General features: G+C 41.6%; 1 protein-coding gene and 1 long non-coding RNA gene across 4 annotated transcripts; one reads left to right on the top strand and one right to left on the bottom strand.

Moving 5' to 3' along the window:
* Nucleotides 1–2,569: 2,569 nt before the first annotated feature.
* Nucleotides 2,570–8,336, bottom strand: LOC121090715. Of its 3 annotated transcripts, XR_005828674.1 has the most exons (5): nt 7,960–8,336; nt 6,908–7,853; nt 6,616–6,752; nt 3,942–4,022; nt 2,570–3,064 (listed from the first exon to the last, which is right to left on the bottom strand). It is a non-coding gene; the product is annotated as an uncharacterized LOC121090715 (long non-coding RNA). The 3 variants fall into 3 exon arrangements; XR_005828673.1 differs by having other exon boundaries at nt 6,603–6,752; nt 6,908–8,336; XR_005828672.1 differs by having other exon boundaries at nt 6,908–8,336.
* Nucleotides 8,337–9,700: 1,364 nt separating this feature from the next.
* Nucleotides 9,701–25,254, top strand: ALKAL2 (ALK and LTK ligand 2). The gene is made up of 6 exons (XM_040599250.1): nt 9,701–9,986; nt 10,878–11,202; nt 13,648–13,701; nt 13,813–13,893; nt 16,248–16,314; nt 24,279–25,254. The coding sequence occupies exons 2-5, from the start codon at nt 10,944–10,946 to the stop codon at nt 16,310–16,312; spliced, it is 459 nt and encodes a 152-aa protein (XP_040455184.1). The 5' UTR covers nt 9,701–9,986; nt 10,878–10,943; the 3' UTR covers nt 16,313–16,314; nt 24,279–25,254.
* The last annotated feature ends 1,010 nt before the right edge of the window (nt 25,255–26,264 follow it).

Genomic DNA, 26,264 nt, shown 5'->3' with positions numbered 1-26,264 from the left:
ATTAACCTATGATTAATCCACTGATGTCTGAATAGTTAATTGGGGCTGCCTTCATTAAGCACTTTTCTAGTGACATAAAGTATATGGATATTTCATCAACTGAGAGAACTAGGACCGAGGTTAATGTGGTTCTACTGAATTAAGTATCACTTCAGTTTGATCTTCTGTACATATTCCTTTGGGTAAGATAAGAAAAAAACATACAATTTCCCTTTCATGGCAACAAAAATGTACCTGTTTTCCACATTATCTGAAGCAACTGATCACAGCATCCACTAACTCTGGACAAATATGTGATCAATATTAGAATAACATTTCTTTTCTAAAGTATGCTATAGAAAACTGCCAGATCCATTTGCCATCCTTCTGGGATACACTGCTGACAGATAACTGTACTGCTATTAGGGCCACCTCACCTTGAATATAGATTAAGATGAATAAGATGAAAATACTTATTTTTCCCATAAACATAAAAACCAGAACTTTTTCTGATATTTGTGCCTCATTGTTCAGTAGGTAACTGCTTGCCTACACAAGGACTTGCTTACTGAACACAGCAAGTTTTACATGGGGGGGGGGGGGGGGGGGGGGGGGCGCGGGAAGGCAGCAATATTTAGTGGTTTACTACTGATAAATACTCCAAATGGATCATGCTCCTTTAATTTCTATCCCTTCACCCAGTTTCTCAGACTGAGAACTTCCTACTAAAGGAAAAGAGCTAGTAAGACGTTTTCAAACATGGCAATATTTCATAAGAGGAGCACTCCTTTGTTAAAAGCTTTTTAAAAAGTTCTGCAGAAATATGACTTTCTATCAACCTCTGACAAATCACAAATGCAGTTCCCTAGTAGGTTGCACCAAACGGATTGCTTAAGAGTCAGGCAACTGGGAACTTAACAGACTGAACAGCCTATCTCAAGATCAAGTTTCTTGGCACAGTCAGGAGTTGCAGGACATCATGGAGCCAAGAACATAGCAGCCTTGGGAAATCTAGTTAGATTCAAGCTTTACAGACCCTGGAAGGCCCTTCAAGACTTGATTTGTTAGACATCCTGTTCCACATGTTCCCTGTGCTAGTCCTAAATTTGGGGAACTCCCAAGTGTGCTCCCACTTTTGAATTAGCTGGGTGCACCATTTAATTTTGGAAAAACCATAGGATATTCTGATTTCCTGAACCTCTTTTCACATTTATTTTCCACTGCCAATATTTTTGAAGGGTTTTTATTTATTTGTGAGATTGTCTCAAAACAAACACAAAATGTTTTGAAATGTTGGACTTTTTCAGAGAATGGAAGTTCCAGATTTCATCTAGCTCCTAACTAGTGTTACTATGGTCCTTTTCCTTTGACTATTGGCCTTTTGATCCTCTAACAAATGAGGAATGGACAAAGAAAAGGAGAAAAATAGCTCTGTCTGAAACAAGAGCTTTTGTTTTTTTTACTCTGAATCCTGTGTTTTCAAATAGAATAATTTCTGGGATTACAGTTTCAAGTAGAATAATTGCAGAGCTCTCAGCTGCATTGGGCAACACTGACCAGGAAATATTCTCTCTCTATGACAGCCTCTAACAGAAACATCTGACTGCAATAAATGACTTAACTGAAATTACCAAAGTTATATTTCCACTAAACTAGCACTACAAAATAAGTGAGAAGATGGGCATATATAGCCATATCTATCTGCAGTACCTGATGGCAGCGACAGAAGTCCACCTGCATGCCTATAATTAATTATTCTCTGGTATATCAGAAAAACATTTTAAAAATTTGCATACATGAGAAATAACCTCTCGGTTGAATATTTTAACTAGAAATTAACATTTTAAGACAGACACCTTTCCCTTGTGGCATTTGTCACTAACTCGCTACAAAAATGCATGAAGCCTTCCTCAATGACTATGCCAGCTGGAAAAGGTGAAAACAATTGCACTACCTCTGTTATTCAGGTTCAGTTCAATATAAACTCTAAATGAATAACATGACCAGTGGATCGTCAATTAGATTTTTATCTTTTATGATAACAAACAGGTACTAATTCAGCAACTTAGGGTCCTCCCATAGCTATACCTGTTTGTTGCTTTTTTGCAGGGTTGGGGTTTTTTTCCATTTAGCTGTGTTTGCTAAATAGAAACAATTTAGAGGGAAAATTGTAGAAAATACTTCTACAATGTGATTTTTTTAATATGACACTTCAACACCAATAATAAAACAACCCATAAAAATTGAAGATTGATCCTACTTTGTCATGAATGTCAAATCCAAGTCAGTTTTCAGTCTCAGAACCCTTTGGCATTAATGTTATGTGAGACAAATTTGGACAAAACTGACAGCTTAGGATAAGACAAAAGAAGTGAATAATAACAGTAATAAAAATAATCAATCTCTTAAATGAATAGAACATTTTCATTGGTCTCAAAATTGTATTATTCTGTTACATGCGAAAATTGCTCCATTAAAAAACAGACTAGTGATTTTGGGGTGAAAATCAGGTTAGGAAAGAGGCGGAAGAGAGCAATCACAGTAGTAAAATATTCAGTAAGTATGATACAGCTTATTTAAAATAATGTAATGTGAGGCAAAGGTCAAATAAATTTATTTTTTAACCTTTTCTTTTCTTTTGGGCTAAAAATAAAGATATTGACAGTTTTTGTCCATGGCCATACAAGATCTAAAAGATCTTGCATTTATACAGACAATGCACATGGGGGGGGGGGAGGGGGGGGGGAAGGAAAAAAAAATCTTTTTATTCTGTTCTGTAACTAAGTTGATTTCACTGCGATTCTGCACAATTTATATTGATTCATGGCTGCCTCCAGTGGAAGCTGTGTACAGCTACATAACCATAAAGACATGGAACTATTTTGTTTTAAGCTGATTTCAAGTTGTGAAGGTGCTTTTTGAAGCCGCTCCAGTTCCCAGACTCTGATGATTATTTCATTCCAATGTAGGCCATGATGCAAAAAAGCTCTTGTCAGTTCTATCAACTGAAGAGAGTCTTTAGAGGGATTGCCGGTTTGCGGCTGTCTCTATCCCTTGCAACATGGCTGGAACCTCCAGGTTGTACCTATACGAAAAGACAAAACTGAACACTGCCAGAGAGGGTTCCTGACACTGGCACCCACGCATCGATATTGTTAAATTGTTAGAGCAGTCCCTGGCATGTGGTTAGTCTGTGACAATTCTCCTGATCGATTCCTCAGTACTGTTGGGAAGCTAGGCAGCCCAGGAAGTGTTCCTAATGAGTAGTTTGCGTAAGGCTATCCTCTCACAGGCAGTAAGAAGAATGGACAGAATGGATGTGGCCTATCCTGTGCCAGCTGGCTTAAGTGCCACAGACTTTATCAACGCTCTTAAGCACATTATATTTACTCCTGCAGATGTAGCCTGTGTATGCCAGGTCCTGGACTTCCCACAGTTTGGCTGACTCAGGATGTTAAATTTTCTGTAAAGGACAGCAGACTTCCAATATAAGAGAAAACATTCACAACCCTGAGCTCATGGATGTATGATACATTATACTGAAAACATATTCTGCATTTTCATACGTTTATACCACATCAAGTGCAGAATCAAGAAAGGCTAGGCGTTGAAATCTTAGATCTATAGACTGTTCTTTATAGTCTTCTGCTGCTATTGAATAAACCTTCTGCCTTTACCCTGGAAGGCAGCTTATTTCATTACGAAGTTGGCCTGGGTAGTTTGGACTGCAGTGCTGGTTTCTGGGAGAGAACCATTGGTCAACAGTGAGAACACATATAGTAGGCTCATGGCTACACTAGCTATAGAACTGCTTTTGACCTGAAAGATAGTTTCTTAGATTGGAATTAACCTCCCACCCTCCCTTAGCTGCTTTTGTAGGCACATGATCTTCCAAAGAGTCTGCTTGCCTACAAGCAGTCTCTAGACCATGACCTTGCTGATAGGCCTGCTTTGAATCTGACCTGTAAAAAGTCATCCAGATGGCCACCAGATAGTCATGGGGCCTGCGCACTAAACGAACGGCACACCTGCCTATTGATGACCTGCAGAAGGAAAAAGAGTACCTTTACTTTTTAAAGTTCTTGATGTTTGTTCTTAGCAATCAGATGCTGATAGTGAGTCATACGGGATATCCTTATGTTGCCTGATATGGCATTTGTTTTTCAACACTTTTTTTTTAAAGTGGTGCAAACAAGCTGTAAGATAACATTCTCAAATCTAGGCTACACTACCAAAACATGTTATCATTTATCAGCAATGGCTCTAAAAAACACATGTGATCCACTTCCTCTCTCCTCGAGCTAAGAATCATAGTTGAGAATGAAAAAGGAAGCTACTCTGCCTCTAAAACTACCGAGTTCTTAAGTACGCTGAAGCCATCTTCTTTCCTTTGGCACAGGGGGATCAGAGCAGGCCAGAAAATGTACCGCACTCTCTCAGCTAATGAGACATCAGCTAGGGCTTTTACTCATAATCTTAATTTGATGTGGAAAGGCAGTTTCTGCAGCTATGTAAGTCTGAACAGATAGGAGTGAACAGTGAACACACATACAGTAGGCTCACTGCTGCAGACCAGCTACAGAACTGCCAATGGCCCTGAAAGACAGTTTCTTAGAATGGAATTAATCCCCCAGACTCCTTAGCTGCCCAGAAGTGAGATGTTAGTGTCCTCCTGAGGCAACATTCTACAGTCAAGAGAGGTTTGAATTGCTTCACTGGGGCATTTACATTTACTGTGCAAAATAAATAATCTCTGAAAACCTAAATATGGAATAATTCAGAGAAATGGTCTCTGGAGACTTCAGGGGATACTTTGCAGACCATGAAAGGCAACTAAAAAAAATTGACAGTCATCTCATAAGACTTAAATTTCCTCCTGCTGGTTCAGTAGGATTTCTGCAGTGGCTCTGCACTGGTGCAGTACCGTTGCATTGGTGTAGCACTACAAAGCTGATTGAAGATGATTTTGAAACTAGCTCAATAACGGTTGCATTGGCCAACTCAGAGCCGTATGGAATTTACATGCAAATAAAAGTTCTTGCCAGAAATATGGTTTGAGTTTTTTGTTGTGGTTTGGTTTTTTGTGGGTTGTTTTTTTGTTTTTTTAAAAAACTTTCTACCAAACATCAAGCTGGCCACGGCCATAATACTGATGAAACATTTGGGAACTGTATCAAATTTCCTTAGTTTTGGTTGCAGCAATGATTGATAGAATTTTAATCCTGTTGACATTCACATCAGGTAGGAAGTGGGGAAAGCCCTTAAAATGCTCAACTGGCTTTAATACCCCTAACATCTGTTGAAGTTTTTGTTCTAGTTATATATGTTCTCTGGCTGATTTCAGTGCTACAGGAATCCTTAATGCCTCATCTTTACTCCCCAGCAGCTGTCATTGGGCATTGCCTCTGAGAGTTGGAGGCTCACAGAGATGACTGAGCCAGGTGTATAAATATTATTTTATACTTATGTACAATACATTATATTGAAAACATATTCTGCATTTTCCTCACTTAGACTAGATATTTTGGAAAGCATCATCTGTTGGATGCAATGTATGTATTTTTCTGTACAGATTTTAAAAGTAACTACCATGCATGTAGATTCCATGTGTGTAGTCAATAATTTGGAAGTCCGGTTGCCATGTCAACAAACTGATACCCACTCAATTAACCCAACAGAATTACCAGCCCCATCTCATTCTATCATATTTATCTCTAGTGGGATTGACGTGTAACCTGAAGATTAAATACTGCTTTTCTTGTGAAGAGCGAAAAGTCCGTTTTCTAAACCAACAGTGCAACTTGACTTCTTAAGATTTTTGCAAGTTTTTGTGATGTCTAAGGAGAAAATATATTTCAAAATATTGTTTTGAAGTTCTGAGGTCAATAAAGAGCCGTGCAAGAGGCATTTTTGTAGCCTAGTCATATGAGTGTCCATTGGAATTTTCTCCTAAGCATACACTCAGTTCATGTATTGGTTATGAGCCTGATTTAGACAATAAGCTCTGCTCTGCAATCACTTCAGAAAATGTTGCACTTGCTTTTATTAAATATAGATAGGAACCCTTATGTCTGTTATAATCAGCTGAAACAAGAGCATGCTTGAAACTGTAGAGCTCTTAGCATGAAAATTTCACCAGTCTTAGAAGACAGAACCAAAGAGAACACATTTTCTTGTTTTCATGTACACGTAAGTAAAAGAAGTCAAGATCTCTTTCCTTTACTGTCTTAGCATGGCATAATAGAATGGAATTGGTGAAAACAGTGACTAATGTGAGTTATTTAACAAAGCGAGAAATTCTGCCTGGCATTTATTCTGAATTCTGAATGTAGTGCCTCTGTTTCATAACCACCAATGGAACACGGAACAGTACACTGGTTAAAACTGCCCACCAAATACTGCATTTGATCTCCTTCATGTATGCTTACTTCGCAAGGCCAATATCCTGAGGATCACCATATTTAAATATAGGGCATTATTAATAACATTGTACATTGAGCTATTCATAGATTTTGATTGCAGAAGAGTTCACTAACTCTATGTCCTCTAAAAATAAGACAAAAAAATCACACCAGGTGTTTTTAAATGAAATCTACCCCTCTGGGACAAGCCAAAACACTCACCGTGTAGCATTACCTTCAATGACCTGCTCTCCCAGGTTGATGTTGCTTTTTGAGAGTGGGTCTCATATCTCCCTCTCTGCCCTCTTTCAAGGAAAGCAAGCAGGTTTTTGTCCTGGCTAGGAAGGTTTGTTCATCTTTTTTCATCTCTACCTGAAGGGATTAAAACTTACATGTTGTAAATCCAGGAAGAACGATTTCTTCATCATCCTGGCTCCTTACTGTTGACAAGAATCAGGCACTTCCCCATACCCAGGAAGAAGTCCAAGAACCTGTGAGTAGTCGTGGCAAGCAGTGCACCTACTCACTTTGGAAGCCTCAGGAGTCAGGCTGAGGGTGGGTGGAAGTCTCAGTAATCATGGTTTTGGCAATATATGTGCAGAGGAGGAGCTTGGTAGCATTCAGGTGGTTATCGTCTAGATGAAGCCCTGAGAAAATATACTGAAGCAAATGCAACCCGATGGCACTTTAAATTATCATCCTGAATCTATCAGTGTGAATTTAACTCCACTGAAGTCATGGGAGCTCTTACATATCTTCGTATAACTCAGCGTAAAGAAATCAGAATAGATCCTTGCCTCAGTTTCTGCATGCATAAAAAAGCAACAGGCTGTTTATCTACCTTGTATCTCAGTCAGTATCTCCACTGTACTTTGAGTTTAAGTCTACATTAGTAAATTTAAAGGGAATACTCTCGAGCATTGGGATGAAATTGTCTATGATGTTAATTTGTCCTTGCTGTGTTTTTGGCCCATGCCAGTCATCCCATTCCCAGTTTCATGGTGGAGTTAGCTCCTAAGAGGGATTAACACCATTTCTGATAATGTCCACTGTCTCTTCAAAAGGAAGAAAGCTACATAAACCATGTTATTCAACAAGTCGCATGTTGTTCCAAGCCAGCTGGTCTCTGTGCCAGACATGACAAACATGTCTGGGTACATCTAACTTACGAGGAAAGAGGCAGCCTGACATTCCCTGAGGTGAACTTGTGTGTACTCGAAACACAGGCTGCTGTTTCCTTACAGGGCAGCGACCAAAAATGACAGGGAAACGGTAGTTGTAAGCCAGAGGAGAATCCAGCCAGGTGTTTAGTTGACTTCCTGAACACATCTATCAGTTCTGCAGCTGTATCTACTTTATTCCAAAGAAATTACTTCGGGTGAAAGACTACTTGAAATGTAATTGTAGAAACAGAACAGCAGGCTGTATATTACCTGGCTCGTTTTCCATCTTCCTTATCTTCACCAGGTGACCCTAATGTGTCAATATTTGGTATGACTAACTTGTAAACATAGCCATACCAAGTTATATCATGCAGAGGGTCACTCTCTCTCACTGTTGAACTGCTCGTTCAATTTACCTTTTTCCTAGAGTCTTAAGGTGACTGGAAAGAGGCCATGAAGCCACCAGGGAGGAAGGATTCTGGACTCCTGACAAGGTGTTCTTGCTCAGTTTTGTCTTTGGGTGCCTGTCTTCATCATGTGGTGCATTTTTTCCCTTTTTGGTGTTTTTTTTTTAGTAACTTCATTGTGACAGCATGGACTAAGATTTTTGTAGCAACAGACACACATGCCGTTTGTATGTCGGTGTGAAAGGCAAGATAAATCCGCTAATACAGATGAAAATAACACAGTAGTAGTTAAGGAATACTACCGCGGAAAAGAAGAGAGGTGCAGGGAGCGCTGTGAGAGGGAAACGGTCATTTTCTCCCCTCAGCCCGCCTCAGCCGGCCCCTGCGCCGCGGCTCGCCCTGCCCGCGCTCTGCCCGCTAACGCCCGCCCGCCGGCCCCTCACGCGCGGGTGGCGGGCCCGCGCGGAGGCCGCGCCCCTCAGCGCCGCCTGGCGGCAGGCGGCGGCGGCGCGGGACTGAGGCGCGGCGGCGGCCGCCGGGGGTCGCTGTTGCCGCTGCCTGAGGGGGGGCCGGCGGCGCGCGCTACCTGTCCGCCGCGGCGGGCGGCGGGGCACGGCGGGGCGGGCGGCACTGCCCGGCGCTCCCGGCCGCCATCCCCCCCGCGGGTCCGGGCGCCGCCGCGAGAGGCGGGTCCCCAGCGCCTCCCGCTGCCACCGCGTCGTCGCTCGGTGTCTGGGAAGTACGGCCGCCACGCGATGCAGCTCCCTGTTTGCCCGTTCCGGCTGCCAAGGGAGAGGTTTATCCACACAATCAAAGTAAACAGAAAAGTTCAGCCGGATCGTGTTTCACCCGCCCCGCTCCACACGTTCCGAGGGGCTCCGCGGGGCGGGCAGCGCAGGGCACGGGGCCGGGCGGGCGTATGTCGGGGAGGCGGCTACCGCGTCCGCAGGGGAGCGCACCGCCTCCGGGAGGCCGTCGGCCCCCTCACCCTCCGCCGCTGGCTCCCCTTCCTCGGGCCGTCAGTCTTCCGAGGGAGCCGGCGGCTGAGGGAGCCGGCCGGGCTCTCCCGCCGGCAGCACTGCCCGCGCCCTCCGCCCTCACCCCGCCGGGCCCCGCCGGGAGCGGTTCCAGGCAGCGCCGCGCCGCGAGCCCAGGAAGCCGCCTGGCCCCCCGGGACCGCCCGTGCCAAGCAGCGGCGAGAAGGGCGGCGCGCCCGCGTCTCCCACCCGCACCCGCTCCTGCCACCCCTCCGCGGCCTTCCCGGCCGCCGGGCGCAGGAAATCGCCGGCCCCTTCCCCGGCAGCTCGCCCCCGCCCCAACACCTCCCTTTCCCCGCCGCAGCCCGGCCCGGAGTTCCCGGTAAACAGGCGGCTTCCCCGCCCGCCCCCGCCACGCGGCCCCCCGCGGGGGACTGCGGGGAGCGCGGCGGCTGCGGCCGCGGGGCCGGGGACCCGCCTGGCGGGGAGCCGCGCCGAGGCCATGAATATTTCAGAGGCTCCTCAGCGCGTTTCTAATTAAAGGCTCGGGCGAGGCGCGCCACCCCCCGTCCCCATCTTCCCACCGCCGCCCCCTCCCGCTCCACACACACACACGCACACACACGCACGCTTGGGACCGTCTCCTTACGTCGGAGAGAGGCGAAGGGGTGACTGAGCCCTGCCCGGGAGAGCCGAGCGAGGGGGAGGGACGGGGGGGGCCGGGGCGGGAGGGAAGGGAGGGCGGGAAGGGGGGGGGCTTGTGCGAGCAGCGACGCTCCCGAGGTTGCCAAGTGGACTTTTATTGTTTTCCACCCACTTCCAAGTCGATACTATCTGCCGTCTCATGTCCATCCTATAGCCTATATAAGCGGCTGCGCTGGGGCTGCCGGCGATGGAGTAGTTCGCGGACACGGCGGGAGCGCAGGGACGGGAGGGGGGCGGGCGGGCCAGCCGCGGAAAACTTGGAGTCCCCGCCGCTCGCGGGCTGCTGCCGTCCGGGGAGAGCCGGGGAGCGGCTCCCGGGGGGAAGACGCCTCGGCTCCTGAGACGGAGAGACAGGTAAAGCAGCCGGGAAGGGCCAGCAGCCCTCCTTCCCCCCCGTCTCCCTCCCCACGACCCCACCCCTCCCGCCCCGCCGAGCCGGAGCGCGGCGTGCGGCGGGGCCGCGCCGCTGACAGCCCGCACGGAGCCGGCGGGGGGAGCCCCGGCGGGGGGAGCCGCGGCGGGCGGGGACCGGCCGCCCCTCGCGCCGGCGGAGCGGGCAGCCAGCCGTCCGGAGGTGAGCGGCTCCGGCGAGGAGGCGGCGTCCCCCGCCGTGGCGGGCTGCCGCCCGCTGCTGCTCCCCGTGGAGGTGGCCGCGGCCGCCCGCGCCCCGTCCCCGAGCTGGGAGGGAAGGACTGTGGAAGGGGAGGCTGGCGCTGCCGCTCCCTGCCCCGGGACGGCCGCCCCCCAGCCGCGCACCGTCCGTCCCGCCGCTCCTGCCCGCGGCCCCGGCGCGGAGCCCCGCAGCCAGGGTGGGGGCCTCGCTCGGTGCGCGGCTGCCGCGGCTCCCCGGCAAGAAACTTCGGGGAAAAAGTTGGCGCCCCTCGTCCGCGCCCCTCCGCTCCGCGGCCGCGGGCGAGGCGAGGCGGGGCGGGGCGCGCCGCTAGCCCGTGGCCATCGCGGATCTGCTCCGCCGGGCCGCGGGGAGAGGCGGGTCCCGTCGCGGCATCCCTCGCCGCACCCCGCTGCGCGGCTGCTTCGCCCGCCCTCCGCGGGGCCCCCGTGGGCGCAGGCTGCCGGGCGGGCGCTGCCGGCGCTGGGGCCGCTCCCCCGGCGGGGCGCTGCGGGCGGCGGTGGGGCTGCCGGGGCCGGCCGCGCTCCCGCCGTGTGCGACCTGCGGAGCGGTCTCCGCGCTGTCCTACTGTAGCGTTTCGATTTCACCCCCATGAGCCCGTTTTTCTCTTCCAGTGAATAGGCGGCCTCCCACTGCACCGGATCCTTCATCTGCTCTTGCACCCCTCGGGTCAGACTGCAATGAGTGGACTGAGGTCTCCAGGGCTGCTGGGGCTGGTGCTCTTAATGCTCTCAGCAGGGTATTGCAAAGAGAAAACTGACTCCACAGATTTGAAGGAGAGGCAAAGTCTCTTAAATCTGATCATGGAGATCATTCAGGAACTGAAAAGGTACCACCTGGAGAAGGACAGTGGGGTGCAGTACTTCTCCAAGCACGACTATAACTTGGATCGAAGGGAAGTGGCTGACTATGGAGGATACCAGGATGAGCAGAGAGTTGGTAAGTCACAGTCCATGACTTAGGAGATCCTTTTTTTTTGTTTTCCTCTGGGGTGCCTTGGTGAATGAGACATCATATCAGGTTACTGTATCAAGAATTCACCGCTCAAAATACCTGCAGATTCCCATTGATATCAGAAACAGACACAGACAGCAAATCTGGAATAGAAAAACTCCATTCACATCTCAGAGTCTCTTACTCTCTGGATAATGTACTCAACTGAAAGTCCGGCTTCCTGTGTATTGGCTTTGCATGAAACCTGTTAATAAGGGAAATGACTGAAATGGGATGAGTTCAAAGAAATAAGGGATGAAAACACTCTTTTTCCTGGAAGTGTACCACATTTTAAAACGTGCTTGGTTTAAGTGTTGCGTGGAAATGACCTTAGCAAGATTTTCCCCTGCAAGACTATAGTATGTTCTTATAGATCTCCCATCTAGAAGCCTTTCCTGCAACTCAGCTTCACTAAACTTTTCGCCCTGCTTACTAGTCCCTTTTGTACTCTGGAGGTAGCACCTTTGAAATACTAAGGAACTGAAACAGAGTACTCTTCTGTCACTGTACAAGCTATGACCCCTCTGGGATGCTCTTGCTGTCATCCTTCTACTTGTTTGAATGGCTCTTCTCTAACCTGCAGTGAAAGCCCAGGCTTGTTCATAAGATGTTTGGCGTTGTGTACAGCAGTCTGGAAGTGGTCGTACCAAGCCACATAGTGATGGATAGTTACTGCTGTTTCGTGATGTGCATCCAGTTGAAAGTTGATTTGGCTTCTCCTGCTGCCATGTCTAATTTACTGTTAACTGTCACTCCCAAACCCCTACAGCACTACTGCTGCTCATCTTACCCCTCCCACTGAAAGTGACTTTCTGAATATTTTCCAGCTGATGTCTACTCATCACTACTTTTTCAAAACTGGCTTTCATTTTGCTAGTATGCTATTTATTTTGCCTTTATTGATCTCATAAAGCTTCATCATACCTTTTCTTCGTTCTCATTCATATTCAAATACCTTCACAATTTGCATTTTTTGGTGGCTGTCATGAAAATATTACTTCTCTATTTGGATGATTAATGAATATACAAAGGAAGACAATTCTGTTCCACTTAAGATCAGCACAGTGAGAACATTGTTTTATAAAACAATTATGTTGAAAAGTTAAAGAGGCCAGACTAAGCAGGGAACTCTCATCTGCACAACTCTAAATCTCAGCTTGGAACATGGGCATAGGTTTTGGCCACCCTACATCAGCATATTGGTGCAAAACATCTGGCTCGTGCTCAGCAGTTATCTATGTAAATAATAAACTTACTTCAGAGCAGATTGGTTAGTAGTAGTGTTCCTGGCTCCTGAGCAGGATTTTTCATTCTGTTATTACAATGGAGTTATTCCTAGCAACTCTTGAAAAAGGAACTACTGCTTAGAATCTTCCATTTCAGTTTTGGCAACACTTTCCCAGTGAGCCTGTCCCATGGGAAATTTCTGAGTGAAGCATGTGTGTTTTTAATGCTCTACATGACATAATTAGGTCAAATATGATAAGGTCAATTTTACTTACACTGACTAAAGTTAGAAGTAAATGAAGAATGACTTTCGAGAAGTGTCTATCCTCACAAGTGAATCAGATCTGGATGGAAATGCTCTCTGCTTTATATCTGGTAAGAGGTGCCAGGGGAATGAAAAAGGCTGCTCAGGCATTTATCATCAAATAAATAAAGCACCATGTAGTGTATCGTACACAATCAGCACTAAGCTATCAGCATAGACTTCGTAACAGAAAGCAATCAAGGATAGCTGTAAATCAGGAAGACACAAGCAAGGGTTAGGGCTAAAATGGATTTCAGTAAACCAGTTTCATTTTGCCATCTGCTGAACACAAAACGCCAGGCGGTAAACCACAAACGTAGGGAGCCAGAAGAGAGCAATTTGCTTGGGATCATTTCCTGTGAATTTTTACTTGCTGCTAAAGGCAGAGGGGAAGATTCCTGTAAGTAGATCAATCCAGTTTCATGATTACAGCAGGACAGTGTTTGTACAAATATACCTGTGACAAAAGAGTGGATACACTTGCATAAGAGAATTGGAAGCCACAAATCCAAACTTGGCTGTATCTCTGGGTCTTTACCACTGGTGGAATATGCTATTTTTGAGCAACCATGAAACTAAAATTTCTGGATGAATTTAAATCTAGGTAAACATGGTAATGTAATTCATAGAGAGCTACAATCTCTTAGTTAATTGTCATCATCATTAATGACCACACACCTAATAGTTAATCATTGCAGTGTGTTTCATAGTGCATTTTACAGTAGCTTCTAATGTAAAACAAATACTTGCAGCTTGGCCTGCTGTATGCAAAGGACTTTTGACCTGTGTGCATCTCATACAGTATTTGGCAAGTGCAATTCCAGTGCAGCACAGTGACTATTCTTTTTTCTGTCCAACAGAAATAGTTCCCAGAGATCTGCGGATGAAAGACAAGTTCTTAAAGCATTTAACAGGTATATTTTAATCCTGCATTGGTATCCATCATTTCACATATATAGCATAAGCTGCATTACTCTTCCTGTGAGCTGTCATAATTCATAACTTTTCTTTTCTTTATATTTCAGGTCCACTCTACTTCAGCCCAAAATGTAGTAAACACTTTCATCGGCTTTATCACAATACAAGGGACTGCACCATCCCAGCATGTAAGTGCCAAAACCCAGAGACTTTCATAAAACAACAAACAACTCTAAAATTTAATAGCCCTGTGAGGTACCACTAGTGAAACGACATTAGAATACTTGCCTCGCAATGAAGAATTTGGAGTGCTCCAAAACATACCAAGTACACTTTACAGTGTTGAATAGAACAGTGTCAGTATTACAGTGAGAAAAACTGAAAAATAACTTTTTCACTGCAAATAGACTGTATAGAATGGCTGTAAACACCGCTTCCATAGGTACTGATGTATATGCCTTTTTAGTTCCAAATCAAAGGCGTTTGCTTTTCATAGGAACACATGACTCTTCTCACAAACCTGTTTGTAATCATGAAATTTACAGTGCTTAAAATTCAAGATAGGATCAGAAACCCAGGTGGAGCTATTTCCTTTTCATTGATTATTGATGTATAACATATTTTACAGAAATTTTATATTTTGACTGTTCAGCTGCCAGTCTACCAATGATGTCGACAGTGAATCTTTGCAACTGTCCTCAGTGAATTATAAAAGTATAACCTCCTAAGGCCTAGATTAAAAAAAAAAAAAAAAAAGGTGCAGATGGACACAAATAAGGAAATGCAGCTTATGATATCTCATCACTGTTGGCAGCACAGCAAATTAAAAAATATCAAACATAGACATTTATCAGTCAGTAGATGTGACTCCAGATTCATACTGAGGTGGATCTGTTGAGTAAGTAGATGCTATTTTAGTACAGCCTTTTCAGAATAGAAGCACACTTTATTTTACTTGTCTGAGGTCAACCAGTTGGGTCAGTAGAAGAGCTGGGAATAGAAACAAGAGTTACAGATTCCAAGGTTCAAGTACTAAATATTTCAGCCCAATGTATTTTAAAGGCTTATTTGGTAGGAATTGCAGACATTTTTCTCCATTTGTAGGCTTCAGATTAGGAATATCCTGGAAAGATAAGGATTTCTGGAAAAGAGCTAACCAGATCGCACTCTTTTGACATTGATGGAGATGGCAGGTGTTCATAACTAGTCTTGTTTTGAACAAGCAAGTAGTCATGTTACCTTTTCATAAGGAACACAACACAAATATAATTTGACTCAGCACTGATGAGTGCTCCAAGCTGTTAAACTAAAAACTAGTTGGTCTTAAACTCTGAATTAGCCTTTTCCTCCTGACAGGTGACATACCCACCAACATAATGTCTGGATAATGGAGGATAATTTGTATGAATGGCAATTACAGCATACCTGTGCTGTGAGCTAGAGACTGTTAACATTGCATCTCTAGGAAACATTGTATGTAGTTACTCATTAATAATGCCTAACAAAAATCAGCATCAGTCACGGGACTGGACTGACTAGCATCTCCTTAAAGTCACTTTCTTCTAGGAAAATGAGCTTAACCACCTGCTTTAATTCCTTATGCACAATGTGACATTAGTTTTTGATAATACTCTGATTTTCAAAGGCCAAACAACAAAAGACATTAAAAGAATCTATGATGCTGCAACACTGTAGTAGCCAGTACAAATGCATTTTGTTGCCAGACCTTCTAGCATTTTGTACAGCATGGTAGCATTGGCACCTAAAAAGTAACTTACTCTGCTGTCTGTCCATATTAAACTTTCACAATATTTGCTTTCAGTTTGCCATGTTAAAGAAAAAAAATCTTGATTATTTTTTTAGTTTTGCATTGGTTCTACCCCTTATAGTGAATGCATCAAAAAGCAGAAAGGTACCTAAAGTAAGAACTACTAATAGGACTACTGTGGAAAAAACAATTTCACTAGTTCCAAGATTAAACTCGATACAGTTATAAATGAATTTGTATGATGAGGTCACCTACTTGGGCTGGACTTACTCCTATGACTAGATGTTATTTGTCTAATGTAACAGTTTTTCCAGGAAGGAAAATTTATTGGAGAGTTGCATTACTTAATGTTGATAGACTTGCTCACTGAGGGCTGGATTTCAAAGATGGATACGTACTACTTACTGTTCCTCTAGTATGGAAATACTAGTCACATGTTTAGATCCCACATTTAAGCATGGGCACAAATGTATAGGTTTTCATAAATATATACACACACTTGGAGAGCCTCCAAGTACATTCATGCTGTTGGTTTATAGATACTACATATACAGAAGTCAGCTGCATAGTTGCATGTGCCATTAGACATGGCTTTCAGTTATGCAATTTTTACACACTCTCATTTTGAAGTCTAAGGAGCCAATTTCTGTACTGCTGCAAAGTGTTCACTAAACTTTATTACAACAATAATTTGCACACCATTACCAATTTTTATTTTTAAAAGTCAAAATTGGTTACTTTAGTAATCTGTTTATGCTTTTTTTTCCATGACAGACTATAAAAGATGTGCCAGGCTTCTTACTCGGTTGGCAGTAAGCCCAATGTGCATGGAAGGATAAAGGTAAGCTTTTTCATAGCAGTAATGACATTCTAACACATAGCAAAGCAGTGGATATTGTGTTTTATACATGAAAATTCATAGGAGTGTAGTAACAATCGTCCTTTGGCTAAGGTATTCCCCTTTCAAAGTACCTGAAGTAACTGGCTTAATCTGGCAACTACTGGCCATAAACGAAGGGTACCCCCTACTGGAAGTCATTATATAAAAGTCCACATGCATCAGCTGTGCATTATTCATAGCCGCATACAGTTAGCAAATACACAGAACAAAACGCAACAGCTGTAGCTGCTTTTTCAAGAGTTGACTCAGTACACAATTGCCTGTATTGGCAGCAGCAGCCCTTTTACGTGTGCAGCTGTAGACTGTGGTGTACGTTTTAGTAAGAGTTAATATATACATAGCATACACATGAAAGCTTTATAAATGCAGATAGGTTGCAGGTGCTTTTAACTTTTTAAACTAACTTCAAGCTACTCAGGTTTCTTGGGATTTTCACTGTGCTCACCTCTCATGTCTTCGGGTTGAATCCCTCCCTTTTAACCTAGATGTACCTCTAATTCCCACAATTACTTGGGAAATTTCCATGCACCAAAATAAAAACAAAAGCCGACCAACCAACCAACTACTTACAAACTATCTGTATTTCTAGAAAACTGATACATAGGAATACAAAAGGGCTGATTTACACCCTGTCTTCAACCTTTACCCGAGACAAAAATGTCATCTCTGACAAAGGGATAAATAATAACCCAAATGGATTTGTCAGTAACAGATGCTGTCAAACCAAGATATTTTAGCTCTGGGACAATACACATCTTGCAGAGAGACTCAGTGAGAAAAAACAATAAACGTTAAGCACCTTAGTTGTTTTGTGGGGTTTTTTTTAGAGTATTGACACTGTTTTGCACAGCATTCTCAAAAGCAAGCTAGGGAAATGCGATCAAGATAAACGTAAAAATGGCTAGGAAAATATAGTTACTAGTGCTTCACTGTCAAACTGAAATACGTATTGAGCACAGTCACACAGCATCACTACGGGTATAGTGTTTTGCAGTATTTTCATTAACAACTTGGGTGATAGAAGACAGTATATTTATGGATGACAGTAGTGTAAGAGAAACATCCATGACAGAGTACAATCTTGAAAATAATATTGGAAAATTAGCTGAATAGTCTAAAACCAGGATAAAATCTAAAGGAAAGAGCAGAATTATGAAGTCATGCAGGAGTAATCAGCTGCAGAAATACAGAGCATGTTGTGAACAGCTAGACAGACAGTTCTGTAGAAAACGTAGGGGGTGTAGTGGATCACAAACTAAGCATGTCAACAATGTCACACTTGACAAAAAAGAAACACACTGGAATTTATAAATAGAATGATTATTTATAAAGCACCTGAAATACTCACTGTTGCTGGAACACTGTACTTAATTAAGGACACAATACTGGAAAACATACAGGTGCTTCTTGTAAAAGTCCAAAGAAGAGCAACACGGATAACCAAAAACCTAGAAAACTTGGTTTACAAGAACAGCTAAAAGGAATTTGGATTATTTAATTTAAAGAAAAGACGACTGCAGGAAACCATGATGGAGCTATTCAATTTCATAAAAAGCAACCAGAAGCCATTCCCTCTATCCAGGTTGGATAAATAAAGACATAGTTTAACTTTGCAACAAGAGAGGATTCCAGCTACACGTTAAGAGAAGACTTCTCTAGTGGCAAAGGCAGAGGTAATATATTACATCATTAGATGTAATTCAGCATCCTAACTTTACGCTAAACTCCTCAAAATGTCTTTTAAGTATTTTCTGTCTTGGCTTCCTAAAATAAACCTAAACTAGCCCAGCTTCAATGCAGAATGTTTTTAACGTCCAATAACTGCCCAGGGAAGTGGCTGAGTCACCGTCCTTGGAGGCATTTAAAAGACCTGTAGATGTGGCACTTAGGGACATGGTTTAGTGGTGGACTTGGCAGTGCTAGGTTAATGGCTGGACTTGATGATCTTAAAAGATTTTTTTTCTAACTTAAACGATTCTATGATTCTTGTCTTAATTTGGAACATGCAGCCATGGAGAGGAATCTCTATTCATACATCACATGTTGAGGAATTATGGAAACACTTGCATATAGCATTAGGGCAAATATAAGTCAGCAAATAGGTAAATCCTTTGATCTGACTCAGAGAAATGTAAGGGATTCAACCTTTCAATTGTAAAATCTAGAAAGCACGTAAGAAATTAGCTATTATATATGTAACACGTGATGAGATATATGTGAGTATATAATGATACTTACCTGCAAAAGACAGGTGAATAACGTTACTACCGATACCAAGCAGATACATCAGAGTACAGAATTCTTTTCTCCCTTTCATTACATTGGAATCTCCTTCCAAACATTGATCTGTTATCTTTACATCCTGTCACGTAAACACAAACTCATAATATGAAGGAACAATAACTACAGCAGTTACCATCTCAAGATGGAAGTCTATTTTAAAAAAGTCCATCTCACTTTGCCAAACAACTCCTTTGCTCAGCTAGCAGCATGTTTCAAGGCGGGTAACAAGCCTCCAGTGCTGCTCTCCACAGACAAATCATTAATAGTATCAGCACTCTTAAGCAACCTCTATTAGCAGAAAGGAAGGCTATTCTCTGCCACATATGCCATGAGATCACAGGTGTCTCCATAAAATTCCTTCCTCCTCAAAGCTTTTCCACTGCATCAGTTCAATTTGTGTGGGTAAGATACCCCCTCTCATAGAAAAGTATAATACAGGCTTTATTTGTTTTCACCATTTCATGGACTAAGCTGTAGAAAAAAGGGAGTTTTGTATTTTTCCACTTATCAAGCCATCCTTTTTCTCTACAAAGTGTATAGTTATCATTAGTCCAAGGTGTTTTCAAGAAGTTGCAAAGCTGTGAATATAGTAATGCTTATACATAGCAAAACAAGATTTCAAAGCCATTTCTTATTTAAGATAGCTCTCTAGTGTACAAAAAGTTTATTTACAGTCTGGCAATAGGTAAAGACTTTTGGTTTCTGCCATAAAGCTACCAGTTAATATCAGTTCTAAAGCTCAGGCTAACTCCTGAATATCAGGTAACAAAAATTTCTTAAGTGATACTACTCCAAAAAGGTCTAAATTCACCAACAGAATTTGAAAATTTATATTAATTGTTATGACAAATACATTTTAGAAAGTTCTTTTGTAACTCCTGTATTATAAACTGCTAAAATAACATTTTTAATTAGCCACACCTACATTTTTTTCCCCAACAAATTAGATTTCCTGTTTTGCTCAGTATCTGATTTTCATTTCATTGGAGGCTTATGAGTGGGCTGGGCTATAGATGAATTATTACTTTTTGATACTTTGGCAAACTGGTAGTTTTGGTGCATTTTTCAGATCCATGGGCATCTGTCCATGTTTAGAAATCAATTTGGTGGGGAAGAAAAAGGGAACAGATTTGGTTTTTATTTGTACTTAAAATGCATTTTGGACTATCATGGCTTTAAAGCACGTGACATTGAAACTCAGTGCTAAGATCAAACAAGAAAGTAAGATGAGAAAACAGGAGCTGGGCATCTATTACTGTCACAATACATACCTGTCGAGGTTGGGGGGGGTGTATGACACAATGCGTCTTATCGAGCCTTCACTTTTTCTCATTTAACCTACACCTCTGTAACTGGGCTCCATTGTCTCTTTTCGAGCATATGTTCATACTTTGCCTGTCCCACAGACAGAAGCAATGCAGGGACCCAGCAACAACCCTTTTACTTATTGAGATTGCATGCGTGAAGCCGGAGCAGCATGTTTGTATTACCACATAACTCAGTAGCTCCCCCTTTTTTTTTCCTTCTTTCCAAATCAGCAACCTAAGCCATGTTCCCTGGTTGCCACCAGCACCATCTCTGACTAGTTTTATTCTGTAACACCTTCTCATGTTCAGCACAGGTACTTGGGAGTCCTATCCTTGATGCTCTTTTTTGTTCTGTTCTTCAGCCTCATTTTTCTCCAAGTTTCATAATGGTTCCCATACTCTGTGCTTGCTTTGCTCCACCCCATGCAGATAAATCCAACGATCATTACATTGTCTGTATCTGCAGTAGATAAGAAAAGTCAGGAACAAATTCCTGCAGCCTTCATCTAAGGTTCCCAATTCAGATCTTGTGGGTTTCCTGTAACAGGTGGTGATGAATCTAAGAAAGAGTATCTGGCCTCTTGGACAGTATTTGTCATGATAATTTTGGCTACAGTCATACGGATTTTCCTGCTTTTGTTTGAAAACTGCAGGTGCTACTGTTGGTGCCTTCCCTTCCCGTTACCCATCCTCTAAGTATTTGCTAGAGACCAACACTGATCTCATAATGTATGCTTAAAACCTCCTTGTACCATAAGTAGTTCAAGGACTAAGGACTGCATTATCACGCGTGATTATGTACTTCCATTTTGAAGATTTCTTCTAATTACTGTACTTACAAGCATTTATATATTTTAAACTTTTTTATTAAGTTTCCACAGCTATTTCAAATGAACAAAATAAAACTAGAGGCAACAAACAGTCTTGCACTAATAAATACAAGACTAGTGCAAGTAGTAGGAATCTCAGGCTAAGCAGAAAAAACGAGCTTTATATACTATAAAGAGTGTATGAACAAATTACCAGTTGCTTGTCTCCTAGAGAAGCAGATATAATTAACAATATTTAAAGGCAATAGAGTATTTCTTGCTTAATGATAGGGCAAGAATAAATATGTATACATACAAAGGTCAAAGTTTCTTTATAAGTTTCCTAATAAGCCTAAACACAGATTTCCTCTGGAACTCAGAAAAACCTGTGTAAACTCCCCAAGATACATTGACCATACCAGTAATATATGTTGCAAAAGCTTAAAGTACAAGATAAACTTGGAAACTTTAAATATATAAAGAGAAAATTAAAATACCACATGAAATATCCCATTCCTGTACACCATATTATATATCCATTATTTCAAACTATTCTTAAACCAAAATAATATTTAGGCTCTTACGTTTTGTTTCAAGTGGTCTGTAATAATGGAAACAACTGCCCTTAGTCGCTTTCTCTTACACAGCTTCTTATTCAGACTAACATTGAGCGCACTCAAGAAACGTCAGACGCTTTAATTTCACAAAAGGTGGAATTAAGATGCAGGGTTTGCACATTTGTGAAAGCAGACCCTTTTTTTCTAGAAAATATAGCTTGATCCATTACATACAACTTCCCATGACACGTTCAATCACTTCTACTTGGAGAGAGGAAGTAGTTCCAAGGTAACTAATTTAAGACTTATCAGTACTATTGCTTTGAGTTAAATAGGCAGCCAGTGTACATGGTTACTAGTGTGGCATAGTCCAACTCTGTTAAGAGGCAATTCTGAGTTTTCTTATTATGGGATCTCTGGCTAGCACCAGATGTAACATTAAGAGCTTCTTCAATGCATGGATCTCCGTGATCTGATGCTGACACTAGAGCAGACTCCACTCAGGTATTCACGCTTGGGGAAGGAAGTTTTTGATGTTAGCACAAGGAAGTTCTGCTACTAGATCCTACTGGCACCATATTTTAAAGTTTGTATTTATATTTAAAACACTAAACTCTTATACAGATTAGCCTTCTCTTATAGAGTTTATATCTATCATCATGCACAGATAATGACGAGAACCATGTTTGGAAAGCTGCAATATGCCTTTAAAATAGCTTTCATTTGTGCTTTTTAAAATCGGAACAATTGTATTGTTTGGTTGGTTTCAGCTAATATTGCTGGTTGGGTCTGTGGTTTTTGGGGTTTGCTTTTTTTTAAAAAAAATTGCATTAGCAAAGGAGAACTAAGAATTGAATAGAAGAGGAGAAAGGAGTTACATAGCTACCTATGTTTTCAACAGACTGCAGACAAATAGCACTGAAGATCTCCACTAAGACCACCTGCCATCCTTCAGTTAAATTCCAGTATAATTTTCCTAGACTGATGCATATAACATAGACTATGTGACATAAAAAAGAACAACAGACCAATCAGTACTAAAAATCTGGAGCCCTTTCAAGGTTTTCTGAAAATGCCAGACATTTAGAAATGCAGTTTAGCTAAGCGCTGGAAATCTAAGACCCACAGCTTTTGATCAGATATCCATACAAAAGCACATACAGTTGAGATGACAAATGAGCATCCTATCCATATCCAGTTTTTCACCCTCAGTGAGTTGCATATTCCCATTAGTATTAGCAATGAACAAACTGTTTATTAAATTCTCACAGTTTTTTGTGTCAGTTGTACCACAGACCAATCAAACCAAAAGCATGTTAATTTGGTTTTAAACATAACTTTTAAACACCACAGCTTAAATAGAGTACAGTATGGGCACACATACAGAAAATAGGCTAGATGAAAATGCAAGACAAGGAAAATTTACACGAGTTTCCCTTTAAGGAAGAATATTAATAAAAAAAAAAAAAAAGAAACAAAAGGTATTTGTCCTATCTGCAAAGCCAGAAAAAAACTAAATTACATTAAGCTTCTCTGTAACATTATTACATTTCCTAATAGCTTTAAAAAAATTGCAAAACTAAATATGTTTAAATACTACTAACAAGTATTTCTGTATGCACCAATAGCTTGATTTCCAATGGATTATGTCAAGTCTGACTGACTTTGCATTCAAATGATTTATTACTTTTTCTACTGCTTAAGTATAATTTGCAGAGAAACTCAAAATATCAGAGAATTCACAGTGATCACGGGAAAGAGAGTTACATATGTTCAGACAGACTAAGAAAGTTTTAACTCTGAAAAATTCGATCAGCAGAACTCTATAGTGTCAAAGGACCAGTTTTTTTTCTCTCACGTGGACTTTTGGCATCTATGAGACACACAAGCTTCAGCTGAATGTTTGCATGTCTTTCACCCCCTGCAGTTCGTATTAACTAATAAGACAGTGCATTTTTTACTTCAAAATAAGGGCATTAACAGGTTGTCTTCAAAACACATGAAAGTGGGTAGACAAACTTGTAGCATCCAATGGTCACCTGTCTAGAAAATCTGGTAGCAGAAAACCAACTCCAAAGTTACTGGAGAAGTTACATTTCTAGATACGTATACGCAGAGATGGTGACGCTACATTTTCTCAGAAGGCTTAAAGGTGTGGGGGAAGAGGGTCATGGAAACCTTCACTGCTCAGCCTTTGAATTAACATTTCTAGAGTATAGACAATATATGTAACATAAACAATGTGGAAACCTATAATTTCGTATCAGTGATTTTGATACCAGTGTCACAGAAATAGTTTTGATTTCATTCCAAGAAGCTACACTGGGAAGAAAACAGGCAGCAAACTGAACCACTGCAGCGCCGACTCACATTTGTGTTGCCTCAGTGTTTGCATGTTGCAGGGGCTATTTATACGACTACTCTCAGAAAGTTACTTTTGTGTCTTGTTTATACAAGTCCAAATTTCTTCAGTAATGGGCCCAATGAAACATCAGACCCTTCCTGGATCCTTCAAACCTTACCTTGACAGATTTATATTACTGGACATCATATCAATAGCTTCCTGACTCCAAGACATTAAGACCAAAATTTGCAATCTGTTAGTACCGTCCTTGAGGTTTATTCACTTTTTGACTTCACAGCACTCCTAGGAACAGGCTACATGTAACTATGAGCACATTATGAATAGGTAGAACTGTATCTTCCAAATTTAGGGATGCTTTCCAAAATTTCAGCCTTGATTAAACAAGCAAAATGGTAATTTAGCAGTCAGGCTTCTATGAACTAACTGAGCTAGATCAGAAATGCACTACTGGATCTTTCCAAAGTTAATAATGAATTCTCCAGTTTTATTTACTATTTTCAGTATGATGAAGACATTCTTAAACACATGCATGTGAGTATAAAAATGATGAAAGGCTATTTTCTTCTTTCTTTTAATCCACCAGATGTTATTGCCATGAAAAGAAACACCAAGAACCAAGAGAAGTGCCTTGGAAACCAACAGGGAAATAGAACTTACTACCTTTATAACATATTCCATTGTGAACAAGAGATTTATTTTTGCAGATGGACAGACTACTTCCCATAATTCTTTTAACATGCATTTTGTATGTCATCAACAGTTTGCAGATTGACATTCTTTACAGTAGCATAACTGCCAGTAGTACTCAATGTTCCATACTTAAAAACACACTTTACAACTGATGTGTAATGCTGCCAAAAATTATGTAAACACAAGTATTTCACCAAGAAAATTGATGTTCTATTGCTTAATTCTACAATTTTAAGGAATGTTTGTTTGTATATCTAGAACTACTAAAGATCTGCTCCACAGTAGTTGTGGTCACTTGATACCCTTCATGCTTATGCAATTTTCTAAAAGTCTGGTTAAAACAGACTTGCATTGGGGTCACATTGTACCCTAGGAGTACAAATTGCATGACAAAGGAACGTAATTCAAGTAGACGTATTTTTGGGACAGTGGAGCATGGATTTTGTACACAAACACAAGCTGCCATTAATTTACTTTATATAACAAATGTATAAAACATTCCAGCGAACGTGCAATATGTAAATACTGTAAATAACAAGCATAAGTAATAAAGTGTTTGGTATTAAGTTGTTCTACATTTGCTTTCTGTTCACTGACTCCAGATAAACAAGCTATCTTCCAATATCTACTATCACCTATATACACTTAAACCTCTTTCCAGCAAGAGTTCACTTGAGTAAGAAAGAAAGGTACCACCCTCAGAGACCAGTAATTCGGACTATGTATTTGTGAGGACGGCAGATCTGTGTGTTCCAGTCCCACAAAACGCCCAGACCACAAGGCTACTGCAGTTCTCTAGAGCATTATAAATTTGAATCTTCTTTATGACAAATGGTTGGTTTAGGTCTTTTGTTTGTTTGGGTTTTTTTAACAAAAAAAAAAAAAAAGGTATCTGTAATCTATTCATGATACTGCAAGGGAATATAATCAGTAAATGTCCAACAAATCATTCTAGTATCATAAAATTTTTAAGGAGTCAGTGAACACTTACTCAAGAAGCCCTGATACGCATTTCCCTTTCTTCCTTAAATCAGATGTTGAAACTACTTGTAATAAAATGGCTCAAACCGGAAGAAAATTTTTACGTGTGATCTGTAGATGAACCTCAGGTACTTTTATCTTAATACTGCCATTAGCTTCCATTCTATAATCAATTCAGACCACAATATAAAACCAAAACCAAACACACCCCTCCCCACCCTGAGAAATAGCTAGGAGCTGGGATTCTTGAAATTCACACTTAAGAACCTTCAGCATCTAGCTCTTCAGAAGAAAAAAAAGAAAAAAAAAATGGCAGAAGTACAAAACTCCATCCTAGAATATGGCTGTATTTAGTAAGGGCAAAGTAAATGTTTTTATTTGCTTTCAGTGACCACTAAATGCTAAAGTTTCATTTCTCAATGGAAGTAATACATGCAACCAAAAACCTGGTAGTTAAAGGAATCTACTGCTACAGGATTCACTTAACTGCTTCTCTGCAGTGAACATGTGGGTGGAACTCTATGCTCTGTGCTTGCACTGACTGAAATCAGATCACAGCATGTTATTTAACATGAGAGTTTGAATTAGTATAAAATCCTTCTTTCTATAGTAGGACACCTGAAATCTTGTTAAATAAAAACTTCATAGAAAATTTCCTAGTAAAAAGAAAACAGCAATTTATCTAATGAATTAATAAATGAATATAAATAAGTTAATCCCATGGAAGTTTTCTCTAGGTTTAGCAGAAGTCAGCATGCTTTGACAGAAGATACAGCTATACTGTAGCAGGTTGGTTTTATTTAGTTTTAAGTATAACCATACTACCTAAACTAAAATAAGCCATGGTGGGGGACAGAGAGAAGGACTCCTCAGTTCTGTATTATTTCATTCAACATTA

This window comes from Falco naumanni, chromosome 6, assembly GCF_017639655.2.
Source record: "Falco naumanni isolate bFalNau1 chromosome 6, bFalNau1.pat, whole genome shotgun sequence".
Classification (NCBI taxonomy): Eukaryota; Metazoa; Chordata; class Aves; order Falconiformes; family Falconidae; genus Falco; species Falco naumanni.
Note: the sequence above shows the minus strand (reverse complement) of the source record. Positions and strands in the feature narration are given on the sequence as shown.